Consider the following 12,342-nt stretch of genomic DNA (forward strand, 5'->3'; position numbering starts at 1 on the left):
AGATCCTATCTCAAAATAAAAAATGAGGGCTGGGGCTGTAGCTTAGTGGTAAAGCATCCCTGGTTCAATCCTCACAACCAAACAGAAAAAAGCCCCTTCATGAAAATTGGCTACAGAATAGACCACAAAGGAAATTGCAAAAATTCTAAAAACTTAAAAATCTTGATATCCCATCTGATATTAATGTTATCTTCCTTAATGTTCTTCTTTTTTACCTTAAATGTGCTTATCTTTGTATTATTTGATTTGTCAAATCAAGTGATTTGATTTTCAGCATTACAAGCAGGCAAACAGCAAACTATTGACTTTCTTATTTTTCATTCCCCCTCATTTTTAAGTTCTTCAATTTCTTAAAATGAAATTATGAATTATTAACAACATCACAAAAGAAAACAATCCCATTATCTTAAAAGTTTCAAACTTCTAATAATTCCAAAGGTCACTTAGGAAATAAAAACTGAGACTGCAGAATTTCTAGAAAATATAAGAAATCATCACACATAAGAACTACAAGACACAGCTAAAACCACTCTCAATGAACAAGTCATACATGAAATTCCAGGAAAGGAATAAAATAAATGGAAAGATCCAAAAGGATATAATTAATAAAGACAAAATCTAGACATAATGAGAGAAAAAAAACAGTAAAATAATAAACAATAAAATTAAAAGCTGGGGGTTTGGATAAGAAAAAAAATAGAGAAATCACTAGCTAATATAATCAAAAGGATAAAGGGGGTCTGCCTTCCTGCCTGCTCCACCCACCAGCCTACTGCCCTCCCTTTGGTACTAACATCATGCTCCACAAGGTCCTGATCCTCCCTGTCTTGTGTGCCCTGACTGTGGCTTTCTCCACACTGCTCCCAGGACCAATCACAGACCTACTAGAACTGATGAGTTAACCACAGATGTATAAGTGGCCAGGAACCAAGATTCAACCACTGAACCTAGAGAAGACCACAGACCTAAAGTCAACCACAGATATGAACCTAAAGAACACAACAGATTTTGGAATTTTCAGCTGACATCAAGACAGCCACCTCCAGCTTTATGAAGGAAGAGTGAGGCCCCAGATGATTACAACACATTTGAGAGAGCTTTGTGAATAAGATTTTGACTAGATCATGGGAAGCAGAATCCACCTCAATGCATCTTTAAAATGAAGCAAAGCCTCCATTATCTGTGACGACATATCATTCTTGTCATTCACCACTTTCTGAGAAGGCTTGTACTTTTAAACTAGTCAACTACTACACTTATTGGATATTGACTAATTGTAGAAAACTAGTGAAACTTTACACATACTCAGCAATGAAATAGCAAGACACTGATCTTAGGTGGTTGTTATAAATTGTACACACATGGGAGGGAAGCATTTCTTAGCACTGTCCCATTTCATAAGAGTAAATTTTCACTGGAATTGTGAAAAAAGGAAGTTTAAATATGGCACTGTTTGTAATGGCAAAAGACTGCAAAATCTGAAACGTTTTTCATAGTACATTCAGAAAAAAGAAACACTGCAGCTTTTAAAGGAACAAGGGAAACTTTTATGTATTAAGATGAAAAGATGTAAATAACAAGTTGCCCTTTGTGTAACAAATAGGAAATAAGAATCTATAGTTGTATTTTCTTGTTTACAAAAAAGAAACTTTGGGGATATGTCAGAATCAAGACACTGGTTTCCTATTGCAAGAAGAAATTGGATGGATGGGGAAATAAGGATCAAAAGGATACTTTTCATCAAATATGTTGTATACTTTTAGGTTTTAAACTATGTGAAAGTATTATTTATTTTTTGAAACTCCATATAATTATAATTAATTTGCCAAATATTTTAAAGCATTTACCATACTTAAAAGTACATCTTGGTGTTGAAGAGGTACAAAATTAAAAGTCATAGACTTCTCTCCTAAAAAGCTAACAGTTTTTACAGTCTGGTAGATTAAAAAAAAAAGCAGTATTATGGCTTAGATGTGAGTATTCCCCAAAAGCTCCTATGTTAATGCAGGAATGTTCAGAGGTACAGTGATTGGACTGTAAAGCTGCAACCTGATTAGTCAATCCTAGTTTGAATGGGTGGTAAATCCCCTTGTGGGGATTTTTTTTTGCAACAGTTTGATGCCATGATCTTTCCTGTCTCTGTCTCTCTGCACATACTGCCATCTATCAGAAATATAATTTTTATATTTATTTTCCTCACCCATTTTTTGCCTGCCTCAGGATTCAGACTAAAGGTTCCTTGTTCCCAAGCCTTTCTGACTTTCAGACTAATGACCAAATTCTACTCACTCCATATTTCAAAGCATGTTGTATTTCTTCTTGATAAATGCACTTAGAATTATGCATCTGCCCTCTCCAAATTTTAAGTTATATGAATATAAGAGCTGAACTGATCTTGTTCATTACTATACTGTATCTCCAGCACCAATCACAGTATACATAGATTCATAATGTATTATCTAATGAATGAACAGACTTCAGAACATAATTTCATCTTTCCAGACCATCAGGCTGATTATAAAAACTAAAATCATTACATTTATTTGCTTTAGGTATACAAGATACAGGAGTCTATTTTGTAAGGCTTTAGAATGCTATACATTTTAAATACTTGGGATGTTTTATACTTTCTTCTCTCCTCTCAAACCATAAATTGTCACTTCCTACTATTTTCTAGTTTGTCCCTAGCAAATTCGAACTACTAATAATTTGTAATCTTTCTACCCCTGTAAAAAGCAGATAAATTCAGTTATAAAAGAAAACACTGGAATAAGGCCAAATAATTTTACCCAACAGTTTGAGGACTTTTTTGGAGGTGTGGGTGGAATGGATTTGCAAGGAAAGATGATAATCTTTTACAGGTAAACTACTAAAATATTACTGTATCATTTCTTTCTCTTTTTTTGTGGTGCTGGGGATTGAACCCAGGGCTTTGTGCATGTGAGGCAGTCTACCAACTGAGCTATATACCCAGCCCTCGTTTCTTTTAATTAATCAAGGCTTTTATTTTTTTAAATTTGATATTCTGTTGTAACATATAGTTATACTTTGTAAACCTAGGTAGTTGTTGCAACATTATGTCTTCATTCAAATAAAAACTAGCTGAAAATAAAAATATGAAAGTGAACATTCCATCCTGTATAGTAAAATAAATAAATAAATATATTTTTTTAAAAAAAAAATTGGTTCAAGATCCTGAAGGGAAAATGTGACTTTGCATCAATTTGAGATGTACATCTCCTCCCCACTTTTCACATACATCAAAATGGAACTTATTTCACAAAGTCTTAAAATTAATTGACGATACTTTTCTCTTTTAATCATATATAAGATAAAGATGTATTCAAACTTGATGGTTTCTTAGATTTGATAAAGCATATAATTCTACATCATGTGACAATAAATCACATAAAGTCATCAATATGATTTTCTTAATTATATAATTCCTAATTATCTGTTCACTATATTAACATGCCTTCTCCCTTGACCCATTTAAAATGAAAAACCAAATGCTCATATTAATGTTGCTGACAGGCGATAAAAAAACAATGTGAAAGAAAAACACAAGTGGATATTTGGTTTCACCCAGAAATGTTATCATTACTAAGAGATCACTGGCCTCCACCAATGACTAGACCAAATTAAATTTTTGCTGAAGCAACTTTAAAATCCTCATCTTTTGGAAAAATGATCTATTGTAGTTATGTCATATGTAATCATTCCGATAGTTATAAAACATTCTTCATTTATTGGTAAAATAAACTGAATGAATCTCCTCCAAATTCCTAAGGCAAATAATCTGTGAATGGTCCAGAAACAGTCAGGTGAAGTGGAGACTTCAGTGTAAATCAGAGGAGTTGAATCCTTTAAAAGCATATGCAACCAAATTTGTCTTGAACTACTAGCCATAATCCTAATGTAACTTCCAATTAAATCCAATGAATCTCTGGACAAGTTATCTGAATTGGTGTCAACACACTTTATATACAACCAAAGATATGAAAAACTGTGCTGTATATGTGTAATAAAAATTATAATTCATTCCGCTGTCATTTATTTTTTTAAATCAATAAAAAAATAAACTATCATAATAGCCCAAACAACTTAAAAATTTTCACATAAACCTAATTATAAGAACTAGATACACTGAATTAGTATAATATTTATACAAAACATAAACCCTCCAAAAACTTAAATTATTTATTATTTTTTCTCCTCAGAAGCAGTGTAAATCAACTGCTTCTAGCAATTACTGTATATAAAGTGTAAATCAACTGTATATAAAGTGTAAATCAATTGCTTCTAGCAATTACTGTATATAAAGTTATTTTTATTCTTAAGCATTTTCTCTTAAAATAACAGGTAAATATTAGAAGAAATATTACCATTACAACAAAAACAAACTAATGAGAAAAAATTTTAGAACATATGACAAAAACTAAGGCCTATTGAGCAAATAAAATCAAAAGACAAGTGATAGTTTTAAGAGACAAATAGGAACTTTGATCTAACAGTCACCACTGCATAGTAAAAACACTAATAAATAACTTTTATTAACACCTACCTTTGTCTAGGAACTATGAAGAGTGCCCGTACCAACTTTTTTCTGTTTGCTTTTGTATTCATGTTCATGCAAAAATCCATTGCTGCCTATAGGAAAAAGAGAAAACTTTTCTTCTTAAAACAACACAACAACAAAAAAATTAAATTAAATAAAAAATAAATAAAAACACCAAACCTACCTTAAATGTAGCTATTGAAAATAGAAATTCTGGCTACTATATTTTCACTTGTTTCTAAATATTTTAAAGTGGTTTTAAGACACTACCATTATAAAAATATCCCAAACGAAAAGATTACTAAGCTTAAAAGCTTAATAATAAATAAACCTAAAAAATATGCTTCCTACTTTTTTTAAAAGCAACTTAGTATTGAGAACAGAACTTCAAAGGAGTAGCTCAAAGAGAAGTGTTTGGCAAATAATGATATTAAAAGTACAATCAATCTTTTCAAACACAAGAAAATCAATATTAATATCAGGGGTTAGGGGTGAACTCAATAGTAGAGTGCTTGCCCAGTTATGTGTGAGGCCCTAGGTTCCATTATCAGCACCAAAAAAAAAAAAAAAAAGAAAGAAAGAAAGATAGATAGATAGATAAAGAGTTTTCTGGTAGAACCAGAAAGTATTAAGAATATTTACCAAAAAACAAGAAAATTATATTTTTTATTTCTTAAACTTTTATTGTTAACTACCTGACTTAAGCTTATTTGTAGCTACATAATTATTTAAGTTGAAAAATTCTACTAAGTTTATCTATATAGTTTCCAAGTACTTTTCCCTCTTAAAGCAATTTGGGTCTCTGCCAACATAAATGCAAGAAATTCCTAATGAGAAAGTTATTGGGGACCAAAAGAAAGATGGTGGCCTAGGGCTGGAGTTGTGGCTCAGTGGTAGAACGCTCGCCTAGCATGTGAGAGGCACTGGATTCTATCCTCAGCACCACATAAAAATAAAATAAAGGTATTGTGCCCACCTATAACTAAAAAATGAATATTAAAAAAGAAAGAAAGATGGTGGCCTCCTATTTTTCATCTGGTTTTTCAAGAACTAACTTAGAATTTAATATGTGGTCAATGCTGGCAATAGCTTTTAAGACCAAAGTGGGCACTAGAAGATACAATACATTAGTGTGACCTGAGATTCTTAATAATAATGTTACTAATATACACTACTAATAAGGATCCTTCTTCACTTGCAATTTTTCTGCTAGTGCTCAAAATATGTGGTGGAAGTCAGCAGGAGCACCAAGGTATCTTCTCTCATCTTCTTTTATAGCAAATGAATATACCAATTTAGCAGGGGACAGATTCAGTCATATCTAAAACTCAGAAACATAACTAATTGCTTAAAAGGGGTTTCTAGTGAGCTGGGGTTTGTGGCTCAGTGGTAGATTGCTTGCCTAGCATGTGTGATGCACTGGGTTCGAATTCTCAGCATATAAATAAATAAATAAATATAAACAAATCAAGGTCCATCAACAACTAATAAAAAAAAAAAGTGGTTTCTAGTCAGGTACAGTGATAAACACCTGAAATTACAGGAATTTAGGGCTGAGGCAAGAGGATCTTAAGTTTGAGGTCAGTCTTAGCAATTTAGCAAGAACTTCAGCAACTTATTTGTCTCTAAAAAAGAAAAAGGACTGGGGATACAGCTCAGTGGTAAAAGCCCCAGGTTCAACTCACTAGTACACCACCCTCCAAAAAAGTGGTTTCTGCTACATTTTGTAGAAGAAACAAAAAGGAGACAATCTCTTAAGATAGCCAAAATAAATGCTATAATTACTAAATTTTTGAAAACTACATTGACCCAATTATTTCATAAGTAAGCCAATGTAGAATGAGTTTGAAGTTCATTTGATTAAATAAATAATTACTAAAATATATCTAAGTTATTTGAAGAAAGGCTATAAGTAGAAAATTAAATTTGCAGTTCTCTACAAGGACAAAAAGGATACAAAATTACATTACATTTTGAGGGAAAATTCATCTAAAGTTTCACACTTAGGGGGTCTCAAGAGTCATTTATATCCTTAAAATTATCAAGGAGTAGAAAAAACTTCATGTGGTAACACCTATTACCATTTACCATATTAGAAATTAAAACTGGGAAATCTGAAAAACATTAATTTACTTAAAAACAGGAAAAAGCCTCTTAATGTTTAAAGAAAAAAAATTCAAAATAAAAATTAGTGGGCTAGGGTTGTAGCTAAGTGGTTGAGCACTTGCCTCGCATGCATAAGGCACTGGGTTTGATCCTCAGCACCACATAAAAAAATAAATAAAATAAAGCTATTGTGTCCATCTGCAACTAAAAAAAAAGTATTTAAAAAAATTAGTGAGAGAAGAATGGCAGGCACTCTAACAAATAGCTGGATTCTTTTATCTATTTATGCATTCAATCTATTATAATGTGTTTGGATAAAAATATATGAAGAAAATATAGCTTCACCAATATGTAGGTGAAAATTGAGGTGTATTTTAAAATCCTTTTAGTAACTAATTATTTTATTTTGATACTATCCCCAAACTTGACAACTGGTGGTTTCTCATGCGTTAGTCGCAAAGTAGAATTCAAGACAGGATTAATAACATGTCATGCATGCTCTATTAGGTTGAAATCCTTTGGTCTACCTTATACCTTGAGTGGATCTTCAACACCTAAGCATGATTTTTGACACAATAAACTGGCCACTTAGAGTACTAGTTCACTGAGCCAATGCATATCATCTAAATATATACGTATTTTAAAATTACATTATTTAGTATCACAGTAATTTCATCAGAAAAGTCTTATAAATAAAGTCTCTTTAGAAAAGAATTGGGAAGCTGTCAAGCTTTTGGTGGTAGACATAAGTTTTCCAAGAATCAAATTCATGTTAAAATGTCTTTTTGTTTTTTTGGTACCAGGGGCATTGAACCAATAAACCACATCCCCAGCCTTTTTTGTATTTTTTTTTATTTGTTCTACTTAGTTGTACATGACAACAGAATGCATTTCAATTCAATGTACATAAATAGACTGCAACATTTCAATTCTCTGGTTGTATACAGTGTAGAGAAGCATCATTTGTGCAATCATACATATACCTAGGTTAATGATGTCCATCCCATTCCACCATCTTTCCTACCCTCATAAGCCCTCCCCACTCTCCCCTTTGCCCAATTCAAAGTTCCTCCATTCTTCCCATGCCCCGCCCCCCAATCATAGATCAGCATCCACTAATCAGAGAAAATATTCAGCCTTTAGTTTTTTGGTATTGGATTACTTTGCTTAGCATGATATTCTCCAACTCCATCCATTTAACTGCAGATGCCATAATTTTATCCTCTTTTAATGCTGAGTAATATTCCATTGTGTATATATACCACAGCTTCTTCATCCATTCATCTATTGATGAGCATCTAGGATGATTCCACAGTTTAGCTACTGTGAATTCACCTATAAATTTTGAGACATGGTCTCCTTAAATCGATGAGGCTGAGTTTTAATTTGTAATACTCTTGCCTCATACTCCAAAACTGCTGGAATTACAAGCATGTGCCACTATGCCCCACTAAAAAGTAAAAATTGATCATTGGTAATAAATACTATTCATTGTTTTCCTTGAAGTAATGGACTCACAGTTCATTTTAGAAAAATTTCTGCTAAATTCCTAAGTTAGAATAACCATGGTTTTATCCATTAGTTCTACCAAGCAAAAATGGCAACTAGTTATCTTACAACTCCATCACATAAATAATTTTCCTTGAGACAACCTTAAGGAAAGAAGTGCTTTACACGTCCTTGCCACTTGGTCAGATTCAAAGGATATATATTCAAAGGCTGAAGTGTGCCAAGTGTGGTGGTACATGCCTGTAATCGAAGCTAAGAAGGACCAAAGTTCAAAACCAACCTAAGCAATTTAGTGACATGCTATCTCAAAAAAAAAGGTGGAGGATAGAGGGTGCCTCAGGCTTGGGTATAGCTCAGTGGCAGAGCATCCTGGACTCAATCACCAGCACCACTCCAAAAACAAAAAACAAACAAACAAACAAAAAAAACCCACTAAGCTATTACAAAATCACTCATTTTTATGACTTTATCACAGAGATAAAGGAAAAGTGGCACCAATTACAAATGCATGGCAGTAAAGAACACAATGGTAATAATGCCTTGATTCATGCTAAAATGCTAAAAACTTTACCACCATCATTTTTGCAAACATCAAAAAAAAATTTAAGGGAAAAAAAAAGTCTTGAGTATTTGTGTATGTGTGTGTTGTTTGGTGCTGGGGATTGAACCCAGGGCCTTGTGCATGCAAGGCAAGCAGTCTTCCAACTGAGCTGTATCTCCAGCCCAGGTTTGAGTATTTTATCAAAAGTTATGAACTCACAGAGCCCCTGAAAGTGGCTTGTATGCCATCAGGAATCCAAAGACCACACTTTAAGAGCCTCTCAAGACACTATTTTCCAAACTGAAGGATCTCTATTTGAAGGCAAAAGGTATCAAGCCAACAAGATTCTGGAGCCAGTTCCACTCCCAAACAAAACATGTACAGATTGGCTCCAACTTCATCTGTGTTTATATTGAATTCCCATAAAAGACTCCATCTGAAGAAATGGTTCATTTTATTGTCTGAATAGTCTAAAAGCCAAATATTACAAATTAGAAGATTCCTACAAGTTCTATGTGCTTGAGTAAAATTACACAAGAATCAGAATACCTTGTCTATCAGATCTCGGTTGACGCAGTTGGGTAATTGCTGGAGGAAAGCATCTACAATGAGCTTGAGATGAGATCCAGTGCTGGCTTCCTCATCCTCTTGTTCTAATATAAAATTAGTTTTAAAATAGGTTTAAGAATTACACAGAAAACAGACTAAAAATAAAAGCACCTAATTATCAGTAATTTGGGAAATAGATCATCTTAGACTTCTTTTCATAACCATGAAAACATTAAGCAATTTTAAAAATATTTCTAGAAACTCTGGGAATCTCTAGAATCATAACCCTAAATCACTACCATTGTTCAGATATCATCCATAAAAAGGTAAACTTTTTCTATTAAGAAACATAAACTTACTCATAAAATATATGTACTTTATACTAAAATTTAATATTTTTATCTGTCCAGATTCTATCCCCTATGGTCTTCAACACAGCACTCCCAAATCTTGCCTTTGAAGAGCTAAGCATCCCATTCCATGAGATTCTGATGGGGGTAGCTGCTGCCAATCAAAGCACAGCATACTATGATTTCTCTGGGCTGCACAGAATGGCATAGGACTAGCCAAAGTCCTTCTGTGATATTTATATACAGTTAGTAGGAGAGAAATTCTCTTTTCCTCAATGTCATTAGCTGATGTGATTTAAGCCTGGGGCAGCCTCCAGCTATAACTACCCTCCTTTCACTAGTAAAGAAAATCTGCAGTAGGAAACAATGAAATCAACAGAGAAACATAATAATGACAAAAGGTATATTTCTAATAAAGAATCCTAAGTAATAAAACTCAATAGGAAGTATTTAGAGAATAATATTAGAGAATGTAATATTTTTATTATTAAATACAAAACATTACTCAATCATAAAGATAAAATTAACACAAACTGATATGCTAATTGGAGTTCTATCTTTTAATCATTTTTGACAACTTTCAAATACATTCATTTTAAGTTTTTAAAGCTAATCACAGAATTAAAATACCAGGACAATGCTAGCAAGTTGTCAGAAATATCTTAAGATGCGTATGATTTAAATGATGAAGCTTATAGTCACATAATATTGGGTAGTATTTTGTCCTAAAACTAATTCTAAAAGTGATAGCCTGAATACAACAAAAAAATAGGGAATTAAAAAACAGAATTAGGACGGTGGGGAATGGTGGAATGCATGACAAACATTCATGAGACCCTGAGTTCAATTACTAGTACTGCTAAAAATAAAAAGAAAAGAAAAAAGAGAATTAAAGAGAAAAGATCCATATTTTTAGGCAATAGTTTTGTGTATAAAATAATCAAAAATGAAAATTCATGAAAGAGTCCTTTACCTTGTTCATCAAGAAGTTTCTTTGTAAGATCTTCAGCTTCATCTCCACCCTCTAATTCCAAGGTGTCATCATTAATTTCTAGATTCTCCAACTCAAGTTCCAAGTCTTCAGGACTTGATACTTCTTTATTATCCTTAGGTTCTTTTAACTCTAAAAACAAAGAACAAGGGGCTTCTCAGTTGGTAGAGCATTTGTGTGAGTTTTGATTCCTGCCACTACAGAAAATAAAAATTAAAAGAAAAAAAAAAAGAAAAAAAGAGTGCTTGCACATAAAGTGCTTGCAAAAAAAAAGAAAGATCAACAAAATCTGCACCACTTGTCTTAGAAAGTACACATATATTTGGCACATTCATTATGTGTATATGCATGTATGTATATATGTGTTGATTTTATAAAATACAAATGTGTAGTGCAAGGGATGTAGCTCTGTAGTAGAATGTGCGCCTACCAAGAATAAGGCCCTGAGTTGGATCCCCAGCACCACAAAAACAAACAAATGTGTAAAATACATTTTGCTTATTGAGAACAATGACCATAACTACTATTATTCTCTATGCTATTTATTCATTAAAGAGATGGACTGATGGATGGGCAACTACAGCATGAGGATCTGTGCTAAAGATAAGGGGAAATCAAGCTGATTAAAAAAAGGTCTCAAATGCCAAATTAAGAAGTTCAGACTTTCTCCTTTACACAATATGCCTTTGCAGGGTAATGACCAAGATATAATATTTAAATGTGATTTGATATAAAAACTGACTTGGGAGGGCTGGGGTTATGGCTCAGCAGTAGAGCACTTGCCTAGCACATGCAAGCCCCTGGGTTCAATACTCAGCACCACATAAAAATAAATAAATAAAATAAAATAAAGGTATTGTGTCCAACTACAATTTAAAAATAAATATTTTTTTTTAAAAAACTGACTTGGCAGCAATACAAAATAAATTATAAAAACAAAAGACAGTAGATATAGAAAGATTAATTAGAAAAATATCCTTTTTGGACTGGGGCTGTGGCTCAGGAAATAGAACGTTTACCTACATGTGTGAGGCACTGGGTTCGATCCTCAGCACCACACAAAATAAAATAAAGACAGTATGCCATCTATAACTAAAAAATAAATATTTTTTTAAAAAAGAAAAATATCCTTTTAATTTAGAAGTCAAGAGTTAGAGGAAACACAAACATGGGATATATCAAAGTAAAACAGCTAAAATCTTAGTGCAACAAGATTTACAAAATGTTCATAAATGTTGAATTTGGATGATGGGTAAATTCAAATTCACTCTACTACCCTTTCTTTTGTGTTTATATTTTTTTCCTAAGTAAAAATTACCAAAAAAAATCTTAACTCAAGAATTTATGCTTAGGGGCCAGGGTAGAGGGCTTGCCTAGTGTGTGTAAGGAACTGGGTTCGATCCCCCATACCGCATAAAAATAAATAAATAAAAGAAAGGTATTGTCACAATGGAATATTATTCAGCATTAAAAGAGAATAAAATCGGGGATGGGATGTAGCTCAGTTGGTAGAGTACTAGCCTTGCATGCACAAGGTCCTGGGTTCAATTCCCAGCACCACCAAAAAAAAAAAAAAAAAAGAGAGAGAGAGAGAGAAAATAAAACCATGGCATTTGCAGGATTTGCAGGTAAATGGATGGATTTGGAGAATATAATGCTAAGTGAAGTTAGCAAATCCCAAAAAACCAAATGCCATGTTTTCTCTGGTATAAGGATGTTGATTCATAATGGGTTGGAG

At 32.8% G+C, this 12,342-nt stretch overlaps 1 protein-coding gene across 1 annotated transcript in view; it reads right to left on the reverse strand.

Moving 5' to 3' along the window:
• Positions 1–12,342, reverse strand: part of Upf2 (UPF2 regulator of nonsense mediated mRNA decay) — a 107,708-nt gene that overhangs the window by 68,135 nt on the left and 27,231 nt on the right. Inside the window, exons 6-8 of the mRNA XM_048812752.1 lie at positions 10,587–10,736; positions 9,264–9,367; positions 4,565–4,650 (exon numbers count right to left, since the gene is read on the reverse strand). Coding sequence (XP_048668709.1) covers positions 4,565–4,650; positions 9,264–9,367; positions 10,587–10,736 — 340 coding nt within the window. The remainder of the gene's footprint in view (positions 1–4,564; positions 4,651–9,263; positions 9,368–10,586; positions 10,737–12,342) is intronic.

This window comes from Marmota marmota, unplaced genomic scaffold (genome assembly GCF_001458135.2).
Source record: "Marmota marmota marmota unplaced genomic scaffold, marMar, whole genome shotgun sequence".
Classification (NCBI taxonomy): Eukaryota; Metazoa; Chordata; class Mammalia; order Rodentia; family Sciuridae; genus Marmota; species Marmota marmota.